At 39.6% G+C, this 19,849-nt stretch overlaps 2 protein-coding genes across 6 annotated transcripts in view; both read left to right on the top strand.

The window, feature by feature from the left end:
* Positions 1-2,781, top strand: part of LOC106805528 (sphingolipid 10-desaturase-like) — a 41,843-nt gene extending 39,062 nt beyond the window's left edge. For 3 of the 4 annotated variants that reach the window (XM_014807160.1, XM_014807161.1, XM_014807162.1), the window contains exon 5: positions 1,460-2,781. In XM_014807160.1, the coding sequence (XP_014662646.1) occupies positions 1,460-2,637 (1,178 nt within the window). In that variant the 3' untranslated portion in view covers positions 2,638-2,781. The remainder of the gene's footprint in view (positions 1-1,459) is intronic. The other variant, XM_014807159.1, reaches the window with a different exon arrangement.
* A 5,802-nt stretch (positions 2,782-8,583) lies between these two features.
* Positions 8,584-18,213, top strand: LOC106805537 (wee1-like protein kinase 1-A). Of its 2 annotated transcripts, XM_014807170.1 has the most exons (11): positions 8,584-8,946; positions 10,009-10,326; positions 12,159-12,222; positions 13,554-13,723; positions 14,086-14,207; positions 15,042-15,188; positions 15,328-15,426; positions 15,544-15,689; positions 15,896-16,003; positions 16,761-16,906; positions 17,101-18,213. In XM_014807170.1, exons 1-11 carry the CDS (start codon positions 8,705-8,707, stop codon positions 17,219-17,221), a joined length of 1,683 nt encoding a protein of 560 aa, XP_014662656.1. In that variant the 5' UTR covers positions 8,584-8,704; the 3' UTR covers positions 17,222-18,213. The 2 variants fall into 2 exon arrangements, with proteins under 2 accessions (XP_014662656.1, XP_014662657.1); XM_014807171.1 differs by lacking the exons at positions 8,584-8,946; positions 10,009-10,326 and adding an exon at positions 11,990-12,069.
* The last annotated feature ends 1,636 nt before the right edge of the window (positions 18,214-19,849 follow it).

The following is a 19,849-nucleotide window of genomic DNA, read 5'->3' as shown; positions in this document are numbered from 1 at the left end:
TAAAAACCTAACTTACGTTAGTATAAAGTATAGTGTAAGTGCTTAGGTTATAAAGGGAATTGCAGCAGTCTAGCGGACCTGTGTCGTGATGATGTCATCATCTCATAAGGATCATTTACCTTTATAAAATTGAGAACGTGAGGAGATGTCATTCCTGCTGTTAAAGAGGACTACATGCATACTGTACAAAACCCACCAACACATTTGCTGCTGATTAACATTTCCTTTAACCAATCAGATTGAATGGTTATGCGTTTAGTGTATACTATCGGATTCGACCGGTCGGTACTGACTAGTGCATTCTTTAAACGCTGAATACTAAAACCTCAAATCAGCGACATGAATCAGAATCAACTTAACCAAGAGACCACCTCGGCAGTGTTATTTTATCAAGCAACTCATAGAAATTTTCAACTCAGATCGTTAGTTATCCTATTCGCTTATCGAATATTCTTTGTAAACTTTTTATTCCTTTGATTAACTACATGGTATTTATAGACACACAGTAAGTAAAACAGGCTGCAAAACAAACAGTAAACATGGGTTAAACAAGCACATACTATCGCACACACGTACACGATGCGCACGACGATACGCACACGCAGGCACTTCTCAAATCCGAGTAACCCGATTGTTAGCCGCCATCATCCGGTACTTGGCGTTTCCAACGATGAACATCGATTCCGAAATTACAAGCCGGAATTTGACATCACTATATATAAACATATATAAGAGTTGTAATTATCTTTTAATGTGAAGTTCCATGATAAGTATAGTTCCATTTGGGGTGCCTTACAGTATGTAGTGAGATTTTATGTTGTCCGTTAAAGGTGGCAGCACGTGGCAGTCTCATGGTACATCAATGCTTACTTGATTCTTATAGTAACATCTTGACTTTTTATCCAATAATGGACGCCGGTGTCGCGGAAATCCGAAAGCACTACATATTACTTGGTAATAAAACTGTTAAAACTGCACTTTTTTCGTTTAACATATTTTAACATGACGAATTTGCTCAACACATGAGTTTATTAGTGCTCGTTTTCCTTCTGACTACCTAAGTTACCCTAAGATTTGCCATAAATAAGACGTGTAAAACCTTATCCATGCTGCTGTACATGAGCTGTCAGCATTTGATACACCCTCGGCATACTAGGCTACTGTTCCTTTAAATAAACAAAATAAGGTACAGAAAAAAATTTTTATGTTAGTGTTCTGTACGAAATCATTAAATAGGCAGGAAGGAGATGAAGCAGTTTAAGAAACATATATACTATCGATAATATCTTATATAGCATTCTACGTGTGTTAATAAAAACTGCGTGTTTAAGCGGGTTCAACCGGTGGGTACGTAACGACAGATATGCGCAAGACTGGCATACGACACCCGAGTTCGAAACCGGGGCAGCTGTCATCACACCTTACTTTCTCTAACCCATCTTCTATCTTCTCTTCGCAGGAAAGTGGTACGACGTGACCAACTTCGTGGACAAGCACCCGGGCGGGCCCGTCATCGAGAAGTTCATCGGCAAGGACGCGACGGCTGTGTTCCACGCGTATGGCCACCGCGACTTTGTGCTGAAGCACCGCAAGCCCGTCGGCAAGTACGTGCGCCGCTACAACCCGATCGATGTCGCATTCGAGAAGCTTGAACGCGACCTGCGCGCGAAGGGCTTCTTCGAGACGGACTGGACGTGGTACGTCGGGAAGGTGGCCGTCGTCGTCGCGCTGTTCGTCATTGCGGTGACCCTCGTCACGTGCTTCGACGCCTGGTACTGTCACTACCTCGGCGCGGTCGCCCTCGCGTTCTTCTGGCAGCAGAACGGCTTCATCATGCACGAGTTCATGCACTCGCAGTTGTTCAAGGACTTCTCGAAGGACAAGTACGGCGGGCTGTTCTTCGGCACTGTCTGCTTCGGCATCAGCGCGCACTGGTGGCGCGACGAGCACATCCTGCACCACGCGCTCACGAACATCGTCGACGTTCCGAACCGCTTCATCGACCCGCAGATGTGGGAAGGCACGTGGGCGCAGAACGAGAAGATGTTCGCGTTGTTCCAGACACGGCTGCAGTACTACGCGATAAAGATCCAGCACTTCACGTTCGTGCCGTGCGTCATCTTCGTCGGCCGACTCGAGATCGTCTTCGACTCGTTCATCCTGCAGCTGGAGCGCCGCTGGCAGGAGTGGGTCGGCTGGGCGCTGCACTGGGTGTGGCTCTGCACGCTGCTGTCCCACCTGCCAACGTGGCGCGAGGTGGCCATCTTCTACGCGATCGCATCCTCCGTGCAGGGTATCTTCCACTTCCAGCTGATCCTCAGCCACTACTGCAAGATGTTCGCGCACCTGCACGAGTTCCACGAAATGAGCTGGTACCGCTACCAGGTCCAGTCGAATATGAACATCGACTGCCCGCTCTGGCAGGACTGGTACTACGGCGGCCTGCAGTTCCACATTGAGCACCACCTGTTCCCGACGATGGCGCGAAACAAGCTGCGTGCCGCCGCCGCGTACGTGCAGCCGCTCTGTGAGGAGCATGGCATTCCGTACGACAGCTGCTGCTTCACGACCGCGCTCACGAAGACACTGAGTCATCTGAAGGTCGCGGGATCGCACTTCAAGTTGGACCCCCGCTGAGGCGTGGCAGCCGCGAGGCGTGGTGGCACCAGCGGGCAGCGGACTACCTGGGATACCTGGTGCAAATGATACCCTGCTACCTGGGATACCTGGTACAGATGATACCCTGTTACCTGGGATACCTAGTACAGATGATACCCTGTTACCTGGGAAACCTAGTACAGATGATACGTACCCTGCTACCTGGGATACCTGGTACAGATGATACCCTGCTACCTGGGATACCTGGTACAGATGATACCCTGTTACCTGGGATACCTAGTACAGATGATACCCTGTTACCTGGGATACCTGGTACAGATGATACCCTGTTACCTGGGATACCTGGTACAGATGATACCCTGTTACCTGGGAAACCTAGTACAGATGATACGTACCCTGCTACCTGGGATACCTGGTACAGATGATACCCTGCTACCTGGGGTACCTGGTACAGATGATACCCTGTAACCCGGGTACATGTGTAGGATACAGCAACGCGTGGGAAGGTTGACGTCACCTGTCAGCGTGCGACGAGCCGTGGTATAAGCTCGCGTGATATCGATTCGACGTGGTTGTTGTCATCATTGTTATTGTTTGCGTTATGCCGTTGATTGTTTCGTCGGCTTGCCTGGAGCAGTAGGGTTAGGCAGGGTGAGTTCAGTTAGTGCGGCTCACTCTCAGAAGCTGGGGATTTCGTTTTCTAATAGAAAATTTGGTGTTGAATTACTCGTTCAGCAGGTGTGTATCTGCATGCCTTCATTCCTCGGCTTGCTCATTGTTTCTTTAAAAGTACTTAGATGTCTGCTCCCTACAGGAACTTCTTCGTTTGATAAGTAACTTAATATAATAGTATCATTACATTAATTAATTTATTTCCTAATGAAATATGGTTATTCAAATTACCCCAATTATTTTTGGATGATGTTGCGGTAAGAAAATATATTAGCTGCAATTTTGAAAAAAAAAGAAGATATCTTAAAATATTGTTGCACCATTTCAATAGGACCCAGGCATGAGCTATTATTTATTTGGGTGTACCAGTTCAATGTATTCACTCATGCTTTTGATCAGGATACACGAAAGTCTCGTGCAAGTGCAAAAATAAGCCAGTTGGCGTTGTTCGTCTTTGATAAAATAAGCAAGAAAGGGTGTCATCATATTTGTGTTTGTAATAAGTGTATGGCTATAGCTTATATTGCTGTAATTGGAGTAATGGGGCTTATTCTTAACTCCCGTACTTTCCTCTTGCTAGCATATGATGTTGCAAGAAACTTATTGCAGGGATAAGAATATATACCAGTTGGAATTTCAACAATTTTTATTGGCCATACGCTATATTATTTGACTCAATAAGCAATGCAAAAGCAAAATGCTGTGATGGTCAAAAATAGTAGTTACAAAGTTGCCTATGTGTTCTTTTGTATGCATGTTCAAACGTAACTTCGAATATTAGTGAATGTCATTTAAGCATTATAAGATGTTTTAAATTTTATTTGAAAACTAAGCCTTTTGAATGACACGTTGTTATTGTAATTGGGGTATATATTTAGAATTATTAAATAGATTACCCAAAACCGTAGTTTGGTACCAGTTTCTGTCATTGCAATGTTTGTTTTGAAACCAAAGAAAAAGTTCAAGTGCACTTGTGATATTGCTAACCATCTTCCCAATCTGTTGTTGATTGGTCACGCATGTCTAGGGTGTGCGCACAAAACTTCAGTGCTAGGACGTAGGTCACGTCAACGTGTTTATGTCAACTCACCATGATCACCTTTGTCAAACCAACGTTGTGATTGGATGAACGTGTTTACTTACACCTCAAACGTGACGTGGGAGAGATGAGTTAGTAAATGTTTGCGCACTTTTACCCTGGAGGACATTATCAGGAACATGAGTAGTTAATGACATCATCAGACTAAAATATCATAATTTTGGAAGTAAGGTGTCATAGAAAAGTTATGACATTTAGACTGATGATGTCATAACTGCTCATTATGTTTTTTGACAGTGGCCCCAGGCTTACGAGAGCTGTGTTTACTGCACGATTTGTATAGAAACAAATTAATTGCCTTGGTTACATCGGTGCTATGTTATATCTGGCAGCTAGATACCATGGTCAATCTTAGGAAACAAAATGAGAAAAACTACACGTTTTCACTTGATTACGTGTATTCTTAACATGCTATAAGGATTCGTTATGCGTTAATATGAAATATACTGGTGCCTGAAGTGGTAATTAAAAGACGTTTTGGAAATGTATGTGGTTGCGCATATTTGCTTTGTTGAATTTTCGCTTTTAATTTGCTTTTTTGTTTATATATTGTCTACATAAATGTAGTTGTTGTAGTTATACAATTTTCTTATTGGTTCACGCATATTTAAGTGTGAAAGGCCTATTATAGAACTATTGTAAATTCGTATTATATTGTGTGCATGTGTTCGTGTGTAACTGCCAACAGCTGTATACTGTGATTTTGATCTTCCTGCACAAATCTATGGTTAAACATGTTTACATTGAAATACGGCACAAATTCTACTTTAGGGAGCTGCATGGCCTTTGGTACCTTCACGTTTGTCAGTGCCCGTAGGTGCAACTGGTTGTGCTGCAATTTTCATTTAAACATTGATCTACGATATATTATGAAGACGAACTACGTATTCCTAGTACTTTCGTAGTTCTTTTGTTTTATCACAAAATGATTCTATGCGTTGCTTGCATTTTATTTCACTTTGCTACGCCAGCGGTCAGACTACAAGACTGTGCAGACAGCCATATGCACCATCTATTAACATGGTTCAAGTATTGTACAGTGATATTTGTTTGTTTGAAATTCCTTGTGCATGTGAGCCTGTAGCCGGGTGATAGACGATTGCTGCCAGTATAAACTCGCATTGTGTGGTAACTGGTAAGATACGCATATAGGGGTGTTCACATTAATGCATCTATACTAATATAGTATGTAGAGAGAGTATAGATAAGTGCATGTCGTGGGTGATGCTGTCCTCAGTCGACGACATGAGCTTTGAATATGTACAACGATATTCGTGACTACACAAATAGATGATAATTGTGATATATTTCTGGTAAATGTGGGTAAATCCATATAGCTGCGTGTGGTGTAGACAGCGGTGTATAAGGGAATCCGCACCCCAGCAAATTGTTTAGTGCTTATATGTCGTAACAACGTCGTCTGGTTAGCTTATAACGTGTGCAACAGGTCTGACTTTGTGCCACATTATCTTGGCACGTTTCGCTAGCTTATACTAGCTTTGCAGAAGGATTAATAATACCTAATTCATTTAAAGCGAGTTTTGATAATGTCACTCTCGTTAACTTTCGAACGAGTATAAATGTTATCATAGACTAAGAATAATCCTTATTATTCGTAGTCTATTATATTACTCGTGTTTTTCGCCATCCATCTCGGCGCGTATCATTGTTCCGAATTGAGTGATACGTTTGGACATTTCACGTTACCGCGGTGAGCCGCATTTGGTGCTTTTTGCAATTTAAAGTATGTGTGACGACATATCCATTCCCCCAAACCTCGTGTGGTCCATCGGTGTGACGTTTCCCCTAATTCACATGTACTGTGCAGCGTGCAAAGACTGCTGTCAAATAGATTTTACTTGCTCGAGCATTTCATGACGTATGTATACATTAACATTGTATATAACATAAAACATTTGTCCGAGTTGGTGGTATTCACAATTAAGCGGTAGTATATCATCAAAGTTAAGTGTGTCCTCGTTAGTCCGTGTCAAGAGGTTAACTTTCTCCGTGTCATGTAAGAATTGATCCGTCTGAATATTATGTCCACATTACGGTAAAGTGTTAGGCGGCACGTATCGAATTGACTATATATGCGTCAGAGTTTCTACAAGTAACTGTGAGGTGTACATATGCGTGGTCCAGCGTTTCACAGGTTTTACACAAATAGCAGTATGGCTGACTATGGGAACAATGGTGTTCCTGTGCTCTTCCATATCTGCTACGGGCACAACAACGCTGGTCCAATGCGTTTTCTCTATATCGATGAAAACTAGAAGAAAAAACGTATATATGTTTAATAAAACTGAAGTTGCTATCTGTGATGCTTGCATTAAGAAGAAATTGTGCTGTGCAACATTTTATTAAATTTATGTTGTTTTTTGCAGGGAACTTGTCAGCTTAATTAAGAAACAGCCAACCATCAGTATATATTAGCATGAACGTATTTATACTGTTACGGTGTACATGTATGTGTTCACGATGTGTTGGTGTTATACATTGTGATTCCATCGGCTGTTTAGCACGAAGACGTGATTGACCCTATAAAATGTGTAGTCTAGATTAGTTTTTAATGTATTTAGGCCTACTATAGTCTTAATGTGCGATATTGATTTATTCTCTAAGTTCTCCTTCTAATTATACATTGATTTTGAAACCAAAGACATTTGTTTTATTTGATATGGTAACCTATAATAAATTATTAGCGTACACAAGTTCCGCATACATCGTTTAAAATCAGAGTATGCCGCATACGTTACTGTGTAGGATCTTCTCATCTGGCTATACCACCTTATATCATGCGTCGGTTTGGAGAGTCAGTCACGCATGTATTAATGTGTGAAATATAAGCATTGGTCTATGAAATTTTGATGCTTGGCGTTCATGTCAATTATAATATATATAATATATCATATAATGTATAAATATATATGTGTCCAGCTCTTGCTTTCTCTCTCTAAAATCGACTAATATTTACTTCTGGAATGAGTGTGCATAGTATCAATATTGAGCTAATAATACATTAATTTTAATAATTTATCAATTTTTCAATGATATTAATAACAATGTATTATTATTAGCATAGATAGTACTCGACTCTATTACTCCACCGTCGTATTGTGGAGGCCACACGACGATATCGAGCTACGTACAGCGTATAGACAGGTTCTATCTTCTTTACTCGACAATCTTTGGCACTTATTCTACCATTATGTGATAGAAAATACTTTCCAATATATATATATATATATATATATTAAACCATGTTGCGCCGGAGCATAAAATTTGAGCGGATGCAGGGCCGTACTCCTCGTAGCCTCTGGGTGGGGGGGGGGGCGGCAGCTGCCCCTAGGTTTTGGATAAAAGTTAAAAAAACAAGCTATAGCTATTAATCGTAAATAACCATAACGTGATTTTTTGGTCACTTATCCATGAAAGCCTTGTCTCAGACCCACCCCTACCACACTATATTTACTTCGGTCAAGAGCCGCGCCCGTCGCTCAACACAGTTGAGTCATCAAATCCCCCCCACCACCACCTAGGAATTTGATCAGCCTACGGCCCTGGGATGACATGCAAGTCAATACCGAACTAGTAACTGCCTACTACTCGTACTACGTGGTTATCGGTGAACGACTAAATTTGTGGCGCTTGAAACTATACACCTATACACACACATGCCCGTTATTATTATTTTCCTTGTGCTTGAGATATCTAGCCGTAACATCTAATTCTGAATGTATATTTTACAATCCCGCCCACCCAAACAATATTCATAAGAAAAATCATGCGTTGCGATGACAATAACACGCCCGTATGCGTCATCTATGGCGTCATAAACAACATTGCATAACGTGACCTGAACCCTGAACTTCGCCTTCGCCGCAAGCCCGCGAAAAATTTCCCGCCAATGTGTAGCAATATTCTTACCCACCGTAATAATTTCGATTACTTACATAAATTAAAAGTCAACCATCTTTTTATATTAGAGCACTATGATAGCGCACTTTTTTAAACAATGTTTATGTAGTCTATGGCTTATAGTATATGTGAACTGCAGCTTGATTGATAAACAAACTAGCATCTGTCAAGCCTGTTCGTTTGTATGACACACCCTATAGTAAATACTGACGTCACGCATAAATTAGTACACAGAATCTGATTGGCTGTGACCAAGACCGTGACCAACGATCGCGCTACATTAGAAAATTAAAGCAAGGTCGCGTGTATCCTCTAAACATAAATGTGTATTTACTCGCGATTTTGGTGTTCTTTTGGTGAGTTTTGCTGAGCAATTCTTAGTGCATACCGTTGATGATGTCTGTCTTTAAAGCAAGTGATGAACTTCGAGAAGGATTAGAAGCAGACGATGATAATTATGTCGTTCAAAAGTTGGACTTTTCCGACGACGAAGTCGATGCCGGATTTCAAGATGGTACAGCGTTTCTTAGTTCCGGGACAGATTTAGACAATTCAATGGATTGTCTAGACCGTGATTCTCACCAGTTTAGTCCAGATATGCTGAAAAGTCCCAGGAAAAGTCGTCTCAGCTACAGGTTTGTTTGCTATACTAGTACTAGTAGACGTAGATTATAATGAACAATTTTTTCTGTCAATCGCCATTGATTGGTAAGCCTAAAAACTTTCAACTTTTTCGACTGCAATCCGTAGACCAGTGTTGATCTATCGATTTGATCCACTTCTCTCTCCGCCTTCGTTATACTATAGTCCTTTGGACTTTTGAAGTAATAAGTAATAGTATTAGTAATACTAAGTAATAGTAATATTGGCCCAAGGATAGAGAACATGGGTCCCAATAAAACCAATGTGCCTAACCCTAACCCCTAATTCTAGGCAATCACTAGGCCTAGTCTAGTGACTACTGTCCTGACTATAGTTCTAGAGTCAACTTGTGGTTAGATAAGTACTAACTTAGTAAACGAACTGCACTATTTTGTTAACATTACTGGCATTAGATTATATATTGCGTATTTTATATAACCAGTGTCAGTGTTGAAGTATGGCGAATACACCACCATTTGAATCAGTAATGCCTTAGGCCCTGGGCGGCCCTAGTGGCCCAAGGATCTATAACTCTAGAACTATAGACTAGTATAGCCCTTTGCTCTGCCGCAGGTTTGTCATCCTGTGGCGGAGCGATGGGCTATAGTTCTAGAGCTAGCCACAAGTTAGTTACCTTACGTCACTCCTACGACATGAAATAGTCGTAGAACCTGGTCGGACTATTAAACTGCTATCGTGCCGAATTACAGTCAGGCTTTTTGCTACGGAGCTATGGGGACAGTAAACATTATGATAAAGTGCTAGTCGAAATGTATACACAAAACACAAACGTGTTCAACCTTTTCGCATCCACATAGTGTGGTTTTATGATCTCTCAGATCAAATATATGCAGTATATATATCGTGATTATTGAATACGTATCTAGGATAGTGGTACACTAGCATGCTAATACCCTAGATCTACCAGAGTAGCCCCTTCGCTCCCTGTAGCAAGAGCGAAAGGGCTGCACCGGTAGAGCTAGCTAATATCCATTAACGTTACCTCACTGTATATATATTTAATACTACAGTAATACACATCTTGCTTTTATCAGGTACCGAAATCAATGTCGACCTGTACCGATGTTACACAACGACGGAGAAGCAGATGTAGAGGACAGCGGCCGTGCGAGTGACGACGGCACGATAGGTAACAGTGACGACGGCACTCCGCCCCATCGCAAGCTGCGTGCGTTGCGACTGTTCGACACTCCACACACGCCAAAGTCGCTCTTACGTAGAGCGTCGACGAAGCTGAGGGGGGTGCGGCAAGCGGACGTGCGACTTCAGGCGAATGTTAACCCTTTCACTCCGGAGCAGAACTCTTCTCCGCACACTGGGTGCAAGCGAAGTCGAACGACTGATCGTATTAGGTAGGTTTTAGTTTTCTTGAAAATTAAGACGCGTAACTAGTTTACATATATATGATTAGATTCTCTGAGAGAGGAACTTGAATTTGATGACGGTTGCCCTTCTTAGTTAATTTCTGTGGTGTCCTTGAACAATATAGCCAGGGTTTACGACAATAACTACCTTCTTTGCCTTTGTTCCTTTCCCATGAAAACCACTTTGTTGGTGTATGACCACATCGGTTTTGCTAAAAATAAGTGGTTTTGATAACATTTGTTTGAAGGAAATTATTGTGTTTGTTCTCTTCCAACTAAGTACTTACCACGGTGTTCAAAATTTCTGAATAAGTTGAAGACAACGCCTGTATTGTCATAAAAAGTTCTATTCCTATCAGAATATACACTTTATATTATATTAATAATATAACTTTCCGTTATTAAAGTTTTGCAACTGCTGCACTGCATTGAGAGGCTCTAAGGAACTTGCAACTACTACAAGCTAGATGTCATACGAGGGTTGTTTTCGCTATTTGTAGTGGAAAGTTTTGTCATGGCCGCCCATTCTTGAGTAATTTCTGAATGGTTTTAACTGTTCCGTATACATTTTATAGATATACACATATACATATCCTTACAGTTACATCACATATGCTGGTAATCGCTGCTACACCATAAACCTTTAGCTTCCAAAACTCATTATCGATATGGGTGTTTAGACCATTATAATGACTCATTTGGTGATATGTTCTCGTATTTATATGTACGAGGCTTGTTGATACTTTAAATCTTGGTAAATTGGAAATTGCTAAGTATCGGTTTCCCAAATAAATTTAGCATCGTTGTGTGCGACCAGTTCGTAGGAAGTTTATGTACGTAGTTTTTCTGACTGATACACATGTCAGCTAATGAATGATATATTCTTGGCTATGTTACATATTGACAAGTGATATCATGTGAACGAATTTAAATACCGTCGCAAAGAAACATATATCATGAAGTCTAATTTAACAACACGGTTATTTTGTAATAGTATTATACTTGGGTGCAGAGTTAGAAATTAACTTTTTAGACAGGCAGCTAGCACTCGCTGCCAGCGAAAAAAAAGCACCTTACCCAGGTTACTGATTGATGCTATTAATTTCAAACCATGCTTGGGTCTGTGTGCACTGTGTTTTGCATATGACAGCATAACTAATCTCTGGCATTAGATGTTGATTGTTGAGGTTCTATAGATGTGTATTCAGGAGTTTGAGTGCTTAGCTTGGTCGTGTGATGTTTGGCATGCGTAAGGAAACTACCTGTATGGCATTTGAAAGGAGACTGGGAAATCAGGCACAACGATTAGTATTGCAATGTAAACTATTGGTTTGGCGGTTGATAGTATGGAGTCATGGGTGTGAGTGCTTGGCTTGGCCGTGTGAATGCTAAGACCTACCTTAATTAATAACAGTGACTCTGCACCCTTTGTAATTGTTTAGCACAATAATGGGTAATCAAGCTGCCTGTGTCAGCAGTAACCACAACCTGCTGAACAGCTTCCTGCATGCGGTAGTCGTTACTTCACAGCTTGGGTTCTAGTAGATGTAGCCATCATCTCACAAAGGATAGTGAATGTTGATATCTTGGTTGTTTATTATTGCTATGTAAACAGTTCTTACTCGTTGTACGGTCTAGTAATCCTGGTCATGCAGTCACCTTATTGAGTTTGAGTTAATAGTAGTGAAAGATGTCTATTCGTAAATTGAACACCTCTCTCAGGCTCCATCTGTAAGTGACATGCTACATGGTTTTCATTTGATTTTATCATACATTTGTGTACTGTTGCTGAACATTGATTTTGTTTTTTATATTTCTAGAGGTGCGAACGATGTTTTGCTCAGCGATGGCGAGGAAGATGACATGATACATCATCCTTCAAAGGTATTATATAATATATTGTATATATATATATATATATAGACAGTGTTTTCCCTGGCCCAAAAGGTCTGTGAGGTGGTAAATTTGTTTGGGTGTGTTTGCGACTTTTGAGGTGCTAGCAAAGCGAGGAATTTTTTGAAAAAACGTGCAATTTGGTGCATTCTAAGCTATATTTCGATTTTTGTTCAATAAAGTGTAGTTTATTGATGGAAGAACATTGATTTTCGTCAGCGAGGCGTGTCAATGCAGGGGAAACACTGATATATATATATATATATATAATAATAAGATCTCATATGTACTATACTGTAGATGTTATTGCTATCAGTATCACTATCAGTGTTTATGGCATGACCGCATTCCTAAAATCGTCAACATGTTTATCATATATGTGCATACAATGAATCATTGATATGTCTCAGCTCTATGTCACATGTCAACTATCAACTGACATCCAGTCATATCTACTGCACTTATATTGTATTGTCAGGGGTCGAAATTCGCAACAACAAAAAACTTGCGCATGCCGCAAGTTAGGTTAAAAGATTACTTGTGCCAAGAGATGTTTACTTGCACCTACCTCTGTTGCTCTCCAAACTGGCAGTACCCCTTCCCTTCTTCTCTGTTTTAGTTTATGATTTATTCTATGTCTTCTTTGTCTTCCTGCTCTGATTCAGAGTCATTTACGCTTCAATTTCGTACAGAAATCATAATAAAATGGGTCTGACTTTTAAATACGTAAGTAGCTGGCATATTGTTGACTTGCGGCAGCCGCAAGTTGCTACGAAACATCGCTTGTGTTCGGTGAAAATCACTTGTGTTGCGCAATCACTACATAGCGAATTTCGACCCCTGAAATTGTATATATAGATATGATATAAGATATGATATAAGATAAGATGATGATGTGATAAGCTGTAACGTGTGAGTCAGTTTAAAAGCGGTTAGGACACACACGTGCTCAGTGAACAAAATACACGGGGGCTCGGGGCGATTTAGCCCCCGAAATGCCAAAAAGAGCCCCGGAAATTTGCATAGAGTTCAATGCAAACCAAATTTCAGAGTGCTATTTTCATGCACGCGAGCTTGAAAAGTAGCCCCCGAAAAATAAATTTTCCCTGCACGTGCTACAAACGTGCAGTAGCAATTCAGGATAGCAGGTCCCTGATATTTTCCAGGTGGTTTTATGCACGTCTTGGACCTGTTCCGGAATACTGAATTTTATAGGAATTGGTCATCCACCATTACATTTAAGGTGGTGGGTTTCATGCATATGTCATATGTGTTGATTTTCTCAGACAAAAATTTATACTTTGTGTTTTTCGTTTTTATAGAAGATTGCTCTGCGTCAGAACAACATCTCCCGATATAATGAAGAATTTCTGGAAGTGTCCACGTGTGGGTCAGGAGAGTTTGGCAGCGTCTATAAATGCATCAACAGACTAGATGGGTGTACCTATGCTATCAAGCGATCCGTAAAGCCTGTTGCTGGGAGCATATATGAGTATGTACCTGTGGTAGCGCTAGTTGTTAATTAGTTCTGTTGCTTTGATGCTGTTTTGCATTAATTAGTTATAAAGCTTGTAACAAAACAGTTGTTTTCCCCAGCATCAAGTTTGTTAACATTTTAGATATATATATATATATATATATATGTATATTATACGTATATAATTCTGTTGACAAAAAATAACTTTATTAAAAGTTTGTTAACATTTTAGATATATATATATATCAGGAGCGTATAATGACAAATTGAGCGTATTTGTCATTATACGCTCCTGATATATATATATATATGTATATTATACGTATATAATTCTGTTGACAAAAAATAACTTTGTTAATTGTTTGTCGTCTCTATAGGCAGAATGCGCTCAATGAAGTGTATGCACATGCAGTACTGGGGAAGCATCGGCATGTAGTCAGATACTACTCTGCTTGGGCCGAAGATGGTCACATGCTTATACAGAATGAGTTCTGTAACGGTAAGCAACTATACTGACTAGTAAACATGTAAGATTCACGATAACGAACCCACCGTACGCATTGTGTCATAACAATGATTTCTCAAATGAATACCAAAGTACAAATATATAGTATATAAGTGGTCTCACTTATAAGCCATATCGGAAAGTCCCCGCCTCCATATTGAGATTAGATAGGAGGGTGTAGAAGTTGCCTAAATGTAACATGGTTAGGATTGGACTAGTCTTGGTTTTTGATCTATAATTCTCTTCACTAACATCGTACTTCTATTCACAGGTGCGTTTCTGTTTACAGAAACATTTACAAATATGGTTGTGGTCATTGGCATATTTTGCAATGTTTGTGTTAATGCAAAAACTAAAAACGCACGAGTGTTTACATTAATTATATACTTTCCTAAGCGTGCCTCGGTCATTTTATACCCCCTTTGTCTATGACCTAAATAGCACAGCTGGACTTTGCGATATCACTTATGATATGTATAAATATTGTAAACTACTTCAGCTTCAAAAATTTTCCACGAGTTTATGGTGATGTTGGCTGTAACAGAGCAATTGAACAGCAGAGTTCCAGCAACCTGTTTTGAACATTAAGCCACTGTTTGTATAAGCTATGAGAAGGTCTACTTAGTTTTGGTTTGGAAAAAGTTTCCTAATCCAACACATGCTCCAAGATTCCTTCAATTACCCCATCCTTATTTATCTCCCACCCCACCAGCTTCTATTGGCGTTTATGTACAGTGTACATATATTATGTACAATGTATTACATTTGTGTCATGTGCTAAGTACTACTATGTGGTATGTCATGTGCAATGTGTTACTGTTTTTAAAGGAGGAAGCTTGTTAGATAAAATAACTGAGCATCAACTAACCGGAAAGAAGTTCACTGAGCAGGAGTTACGACAGATCACTCTGCACATAGCACATGGACTCAAATACATCCACTCAATGAATCTGGCGCACATGGATATCAAGCCAGGTAAGAAGTTTGTACAACTGATCAAACTGATGTATGTTGCTGTACACTTCTTTGGTATTGTTGTTCTTTGTTATCACCCAGGTGTATTGATTCAGAAAAGTATTAATGTTTTCCTAAAACAAATTATTTTTATGCACAGGAAATATCTTCATTCAACATGCCACTCTGCCAGAGAACTATGATAATGAAGATAGCATTGATGATGACGACTTCAACGATTCTGTGATATATAAGATCGGTAAGTGATTTATGACATTAAAGGAAAGTGGGGAAATTCACGCGGGATATTATGGTTTTGTTACTGTTGGTTTTTTGTGTTTCTGTGAGTTGACACCGCAGTGTGATCCTTGTGCAGGTGATCTTGGTCATGTAACGTCTGCGACCAATCCGAAAGTGGAGGAAGGGGACTGCCGATATCTACCAAATGAGGTGCTTCAGGAATGCTACGACAGCCTGCCAAAAGCTGATATCTTTGCGTTGGGCCTTACAATCTTTGAAGCTGTAAGAACCTTACTAAAGTACATAGATATGTGTGTCAGTGTTTTTTATATTTAATATTGTGGCTTAAGCATAAAAGTAAACAAAATTTGTAGACATTTCAAATGTAAATTGTATAAAAGTCTGTACAGGTATAAACACGTTGAAAGTTTTTGATGAACTGTTTGAACCATGATGAAACATGTGAAAATGTTTATTTATTGTTGCAGGCTGGTGGTGGGCCACTGCCAAAGAATGGCGAGGACTGGCATTTGATTAGGCGTGGTGATTTGCCCTTTCTACCAGGCTACTCTGAACAAATGCAGAAATTGCTGCTAGTAAGTGTCACAAAACTTTAAGGTGTATTTGAATTTATAATTATAATAGCAGTTTTAATACAGATTTGCAGAAAAAAGTGCCCCAAAAGCATAAGATAATCAGGTGTAGATTGTACAAAAATACGTATTCTTGCTGAAAAATACCAGTGCATATACTTTCTACAGTGAAAGGTCACTTGACACTCAAAGCAACTTGTGGGTAAAGAGGGTATGCATGCACAGTAATGAATTGATAGGAAAACAGAATATATAATATTATATTCAGGGTTCTCCCTATGCTGTAATGCATGTGGAGTCTGTCGTGCCTTCAAAATTGAATTAGTTTGCGAAATCCCATGCCCCTGACATGCTGTAATCAGTGTGTGTAATCAACATGAGTTTACTTCCAGCTGTGTTTACTTTTGACAATCCCAGGACAGTCATCCTATGTTTTTAATGCTTGATGCATATGTTTCTGAACTGATCAACATTGCCTGTGTATTAGGCCTGCTTATTTTATGCATAATTGACTTGAATTGGTACAGGCCCCTTCCAGGCCCCTCCCTTATTCGTCTATAAATGACAAAACTTTCTGAAAATCTTGGGGGAAAACCCTGATATTCATGTATGTTCTAGCTAGCACTCTGAACTGGTGTATTGGAAGATGTACAGTATTGTATGCTGAAATATTTGCTGTATCGTTGCTCAAGCTATCCATAATGACTGAGTGCTTCTATGGATACGGGAACTAAACGGTATGTTTGTGAACTACTTGCAGTGGATGATACAACCCAATGCAACTTCGAGACCGTCCGCGACAATGCTGTGTCACGACCCAGTGCTCTGCCCTAATTCGGAGAAAAGCAAGGCGCAGCTCAGCAAAGAGTTGAATGCAGAGCGCTTCAAGAATCAGCTGCTAGCAAGGTAAATTAACGTTCCAGTTCTGTCGCATACATATCAACTGTAACTAAATTGACGATAATGGAATTTTTTTGTTTCGTTATACTGAATGATCGAATTTTAGGATGATAATATATGGTGCAATAAGTTTTACGCATGTTACTGGGCAACTAAAGAAATGTATAATTGTTAACTTGAACTTAAATGCTCAATCATAGGCAACTAAAGATACAAGAGGAACTGTTTAATAACGGACTGCCACGGAGCTTGCCTGGTAACCGCCACAAGAGAATAGTTGGAAGGAAAGTAAACCGGAGCATGAGCCTGACTTCCTTCTGATTGCAACGTCTATGCATGTGTCTGTGGTCACATGTCTGCACATGCTACTCGTTTTCGTAATAATGTATTTAGTCGGTGTCATGTCCTGTGGAATGCTAATAACTGTGTAAGGTTGTCCAGCCTGAAAGCACAAATATTGGGTCAAGAAGTTTATTCAGCTATTAGATTTCATCACAGTCATGCAGTTTATTAGATTCTCTTCAAGAAGCAAATTGCTGCAATGTACGATTTACAGTTTTGTGTTAAGTTTGTGGATCAGCTGTCAGTTGAAAAGAACACTTGCTCAGTTTGGTTAGTTTTTGTTGTTGTTAAGTAAATACGTCTGTCTAGCTAGGTTTCATTGTATGATTTTAGAATTATTATAATATACAGGATTCTTGTGATTTGTACTAGTTTCAGCATGCCAAATTTAAGAAGCTGTTTACGAGAAAAGTTTATTGTATATAACTTGACTGTAGAGGTTCCTGTTACCAATGGTGTAATATAGGTAAATATATTTTAGAAATAAGTAAATCATCATGAAAAGTAATTATTTTAACAAAATTGCTTTTAAAACCCATTAGGAATTCTTGATCCCAGTTTTGAATTTTGGGTGTTATTCAAGCATGATTTGATTGCATGGAAATGATTTCCATATAATAGCTTGTGAGAATATAGAATGTTAAAAATAATATTATTGTCACTATTGATATACTATAAGGTATTTGCTAATAGTTATAGCTATTGATAGTTCATTAAAATGGGTCAAGTTATATACGTAATAGCATTGTAGTGCCAAACAAATGTTCAAAATATTATGAAAATGTGTTTAGTACACATTTTTAATTTGAAACTTGAGTTAGAATGGCTATATATATATATTATATATATTGCTGTTTTGATCATATTTCGATCTTATATAAATTGTATGTCTGTTGATTTGTGTCCGCGCATATTGTAATAATAACTCGAAACTAAAACAATAAATGTTCAGCATTTCTCATTCGTTTTTATTTGTGTGTTCATTGTATTTGTCAGCAATTTTTTCTCAGTACTCTGACTGTGAGTCATAGTTGAACTATAAAAGTATTTTAACACATGCTGCGTTTCCAGGTACAGCCTAATTATGGCATTATGTAATTAAGTGAGACCTGCACAAGAAATTCGCATGGTTTGGCTGAAGCTCCGGTCACCTTCTTTAGTGGGAAAACGATAGGAGGGTAGAGTAAAATGTTATAGGGTATATATCAGGAGTGAATGAAATACTCTAGTGTTCACTCCATGCCTTTAATGCATGTCAGGTCAAACGTCTTCAAGGGAAAGCAGCGTGACGTCCCAATAATTACATAAAATTAAAGTATTTAAAGGACCTTTAGGAGGGAATTTGTTATATGAGTCAATGATGTTATACAATCAATAATTTACAATATAGCATAGAAGCGCTGTGCAGTAGGTGTTTTATTCATGCCAATGATTGTGTTTTACTACATGTGTAAAAATTCATCGTAAAAGTAGTTTTTCCAGTTCCGGTTTCTGCCAAACAAATGGCCTTATATAAAACCTAGGAGGTCTCCGAGGAGGTATAGTGATCCGAACTAGCTTTAAAATACACCGCAGGTTTTGCTGGGGTGAATCCACCCCACCACATCCAATGGCATAGGAAATGCTACGTTAAATTTTGACATCCTCACGCCATCTTGTGTGAAAAATAATTATACGGTGCGCATAATTATATAAAATAACCCAGATGGATATATCGGTATTATATTTCAGGCGCTATATATATATATATGTAATATATAATATATATATATATATATATAATATATATTATATATATATATATATATATATATATAAAGAAACGAAAAAGGGCTAGTATAAATATATATACTCGCCCTTTTCCGTTTCTTTCCCTTGCTCATTTCCTTACTCCCCTTTCGCGGATAGTATCGCCCACGGCATCAGTCGTGCAGTGAAAAGTTTGCCAGCGAAATGGCCGGGTTTCAGTCGAAACTTTTTCATCTCCCGAGGCACAAATTTTAAATTTACGCCTATACTACACGTGCACGCGTGCGTGTAACAATACCCGCGTGCGCGCGGCCGGTGGCGTGTGTGTATGTGTGTTTGTGTGACTGTAAAAACGTGTATTATAGACGTATCTCTACATTTTGTGCTTTGAGGGGTGAAAAGGTTGAGGCTGAAAACCAGCCATTTGTCTGGCTAACTTTTCACAGTACAACTGATGCCGTGGGCGATACTATCCGCGAGAGGGGGAGGGAAATACTGAGGGGAAGGGAGTGAGAGGCGAGGAGAAGAGAAAGGAGGGAGGGATGAATGCAGACGGAGATGTGCACACGCATGCGCAGACGAACGCACGTACGGCACACACACAGGCACGGATGCACAAATTCCTTCTAATATAGTTACTTCTCTTTCCTTCTCGCTCACCCTTTCCCTCTTCGTGACTCTCCCTCCTTCTCTCTTTCTCTCTCTCTGTGTCTCTTTCTCTCGCAATATTTCTATTCATGCACGCACGCACACGCAGGCACGCACTTACGCACACACACATACACACGTTCTCTCTCTGTATGTCCCTCTCTTTCTTGGGCGCTATATATATATATATATATATATATATATATATAT

The sequence above is a fragment of the Priapulus caudatus genome, unplaced genomic scaffold (genome assembly GCF_000485595.1).
Source record: "Priapulus caudatus unplaced genomic scaffold, Priapulus_caudatus-5.0.1 Scaffold116, whole genome shotgun sequence".
NCBI lineage: Eukaryota > Metazoa > Priapulida > Priapulimorpha > Priapulimorphida > Priapulidae > Priapulus > Priapulus caudatus.
The sequence above is the reverse complement of the archived record's forward strand: the minus strand, read 5'-3'. Positions and strand labels throughout refer to the sequence as shown.

What these genes read in the sequence shown, in the direction of transcription:
- LOC106805537 (XM_014807170.1), top strand. Translation starts at nt 8,705, where the DNA reads ATGATGTCTGTCTTTAAAGCAAGTGATGAACTTCGAGAAGGATTAGAA. An exon ending in GTTGCTGGGAGCATATATGA is followed by an intron (nt 13,724 to 14,085) that starts GTATGTACCTGT and finishes TCGTCTCTATAG; the next exon opens with GCAGAATGCGCTCAATGAAG. An exon ending in GCACATGGATATCAAGCCAG is followed by an intron (nt 15,189 to 15,327) that starts GTAAGAAGTTTG and finishes TTTTATGCACAG; the next exon opens with GAAATATCTTCATTCAACAT.